We start from the raw sequence: 1,697 nt of genomic DNA, 5'->3' as shown, positions 1-1,697 counted from the left end.
GGGTGACGTGGTCCACCAGCCAGTAGACAGGCTCAAAGAGGGAGTCGAGCACCACATCGCTGTTGGTGAAGGAGTTGTAGAGCAGGGAGCGTAGGCAGAGGTGCCCGTAGTGCCACAGCTGCTCTGCTTGCCGCACCAGCTTAAACCGCCGCCGACGGCCCAGCCGCAGGCACTTGAGGAGCAGGCGCATCACCGCTGCAAACATCCGCTGCCGGCTCCTCATCCCTGCCACGCCACGCCTGAGGGGAGAGGAGCTCCACATGGGCACTCCACCCTGCTGCCCAGCTGCCCCGCACAAAGGGTCTCCCCTCCCGAACGTGCTGATGCTGGTCACACAGCCTCCTGCACCTGCCGGACGCCCGCCTGCGCAGCAGGGCCGGGGCCTCTCCTTCACCCTGCACAAGGATGCAGACCAGGTGGAGCTGAGCCCAGACTCCTGGAGGCTGTGGGGCTACTGTCGCTGGGTGGCTCTCTGCATGGAGCAGGGGTCACAGACCCCTCAGCGTCTGGGCTCAGATGCTGTCTGGTCCCATCTCATCTTTCCCAGCGGGGAGGGGGCCGGGGGAGCGATACGGAGAGTCTGACTCAGAGGAAACCAGAGAAGGCACGAGCATCCAGGATGCTGGGCCAGTTCCAGGGATGATCCCAGACCCAGCCGTTCCTGACAGGTTCGGGAATGAGGGAACCCACACAAGATGTACGCAAAGGAGCTGGGCCAGGATTGCCCCTCCTCTCCTATTCCCTCTCCTCGCTCCCAAAAAGCAAGGCCTGGATGCCACTTCCCTTCACCTCTACCTCTTGACCAAGCTGCAGAGGCTACCCCGCACCTTTCTGAACCTCACAGCCCCACTCTGGGAGTCCAAACACCTCCTCCTTGCCCTTGCCTGGATCCACTTTGGACAACTGCAGCAAAGAAGCAGCCCAGGGTTGGCCCCAGGCCGAGGTGATGCTGTGCAGAGCTCCCCTACCTGCTGAGCCCCTTGTCTCACCCAAGTGCTGTGCTGGGAGCGGGGAGGAACCCGAGCCGGCCCAGCAGCCGGGAAAACGATCTCCAGGGCTGGGGCCCCCAGGCCTCCATGCAGGCAATGGCCATCAATATTTATCAGCAAGGCTGCCCCAGGGTCCCGCCAAGGCACTTTCTGAGCCTGGGCTAAGCACTCGTCTCAGCACGGTGCCAGGCAGCGGTGCCACACCACGGAGTCCCTCCAGCGGTGACGGGTTCCCTGTGCTCCTGTAACCATAACCACTGCACTGCCCCCAGGCAGCAGCAGGGAGGGTAAGGGCAGGAGCTGCCGCATCCAGATGGGCTGTCCAAAGAAGCCAGGGGCTCCCCTCTGCCCTGTCATCCCTGACAGATGGGCTGCTCCCCAGCAGCCCACCCCAGGTCACAGGCATGGCTCCTGCCCAGGTTTCCTGTAGCCTGGTTAGGGGGAGGCAAACCCCAGTGCCACCCCCTTCCCCACATTTCCCCTTCACTCTGACAAGGGTTTTCCTCTGAAACACATCAGGCACGAAACAGAGTAACAACTTCCTGCTGTGCAGTCTTTGGGTGACACCCGTCCCCACACTGCAAGTGTGGTAAAAGACAAAATGCTGCAGCCAGCAGCAGGTCTTGCGGTCCCCTCCAAACACACAACACCTCCCCACCCAGCTGCCTCCTGCCTCCCCCCTGGAGCTGCCAGCTCCAATCAAAGAGG

At 62.5% G+C, this 1,697-nt stretch overlaps 1 protein-coding gene across 1 annotated transcript in view; it reads right to left on the bottom strand.

The window, feature by feature from the left end:
* Positions 1–238, bottom strand: part of ZDHHC16 (zinc finger, DHHC-type containing 16) — a 3,532-nt gene extending 3,294 nt beyond the window's left edge. The window contains 1 exon segment of the mRNA XM_010082907.1: positions 1–238. Coding sequence (XP_010081209.1) covers positions 1–223 — 223 coding nt within the window. The 5' untranslated portion in view covers positions 224–238.
* Positions 239–1,697: the final 1,459 nt, after the last annotated feature.

This window comes from Pterocles gutturalis, unplaced genomic scaffold, assembly GCF_000699245.1.
Source record: "Pterocles gutturalis isolate BGI_N339 unplaced genomic scaffold, ASM69924v1 scaffold28741, whole genome shotgun sequence".
Lineage (NCBI taxonomy): Eukaryota > Metazoa > Chordata > Aves > Pterocliformes > Pteroclidae > Pterocles > Pterocles gutturalis.
Note: the sequence above shows the minus strand (reverse complement) of the source record. Positions and strands in the feature narration are given on the sequence as shown.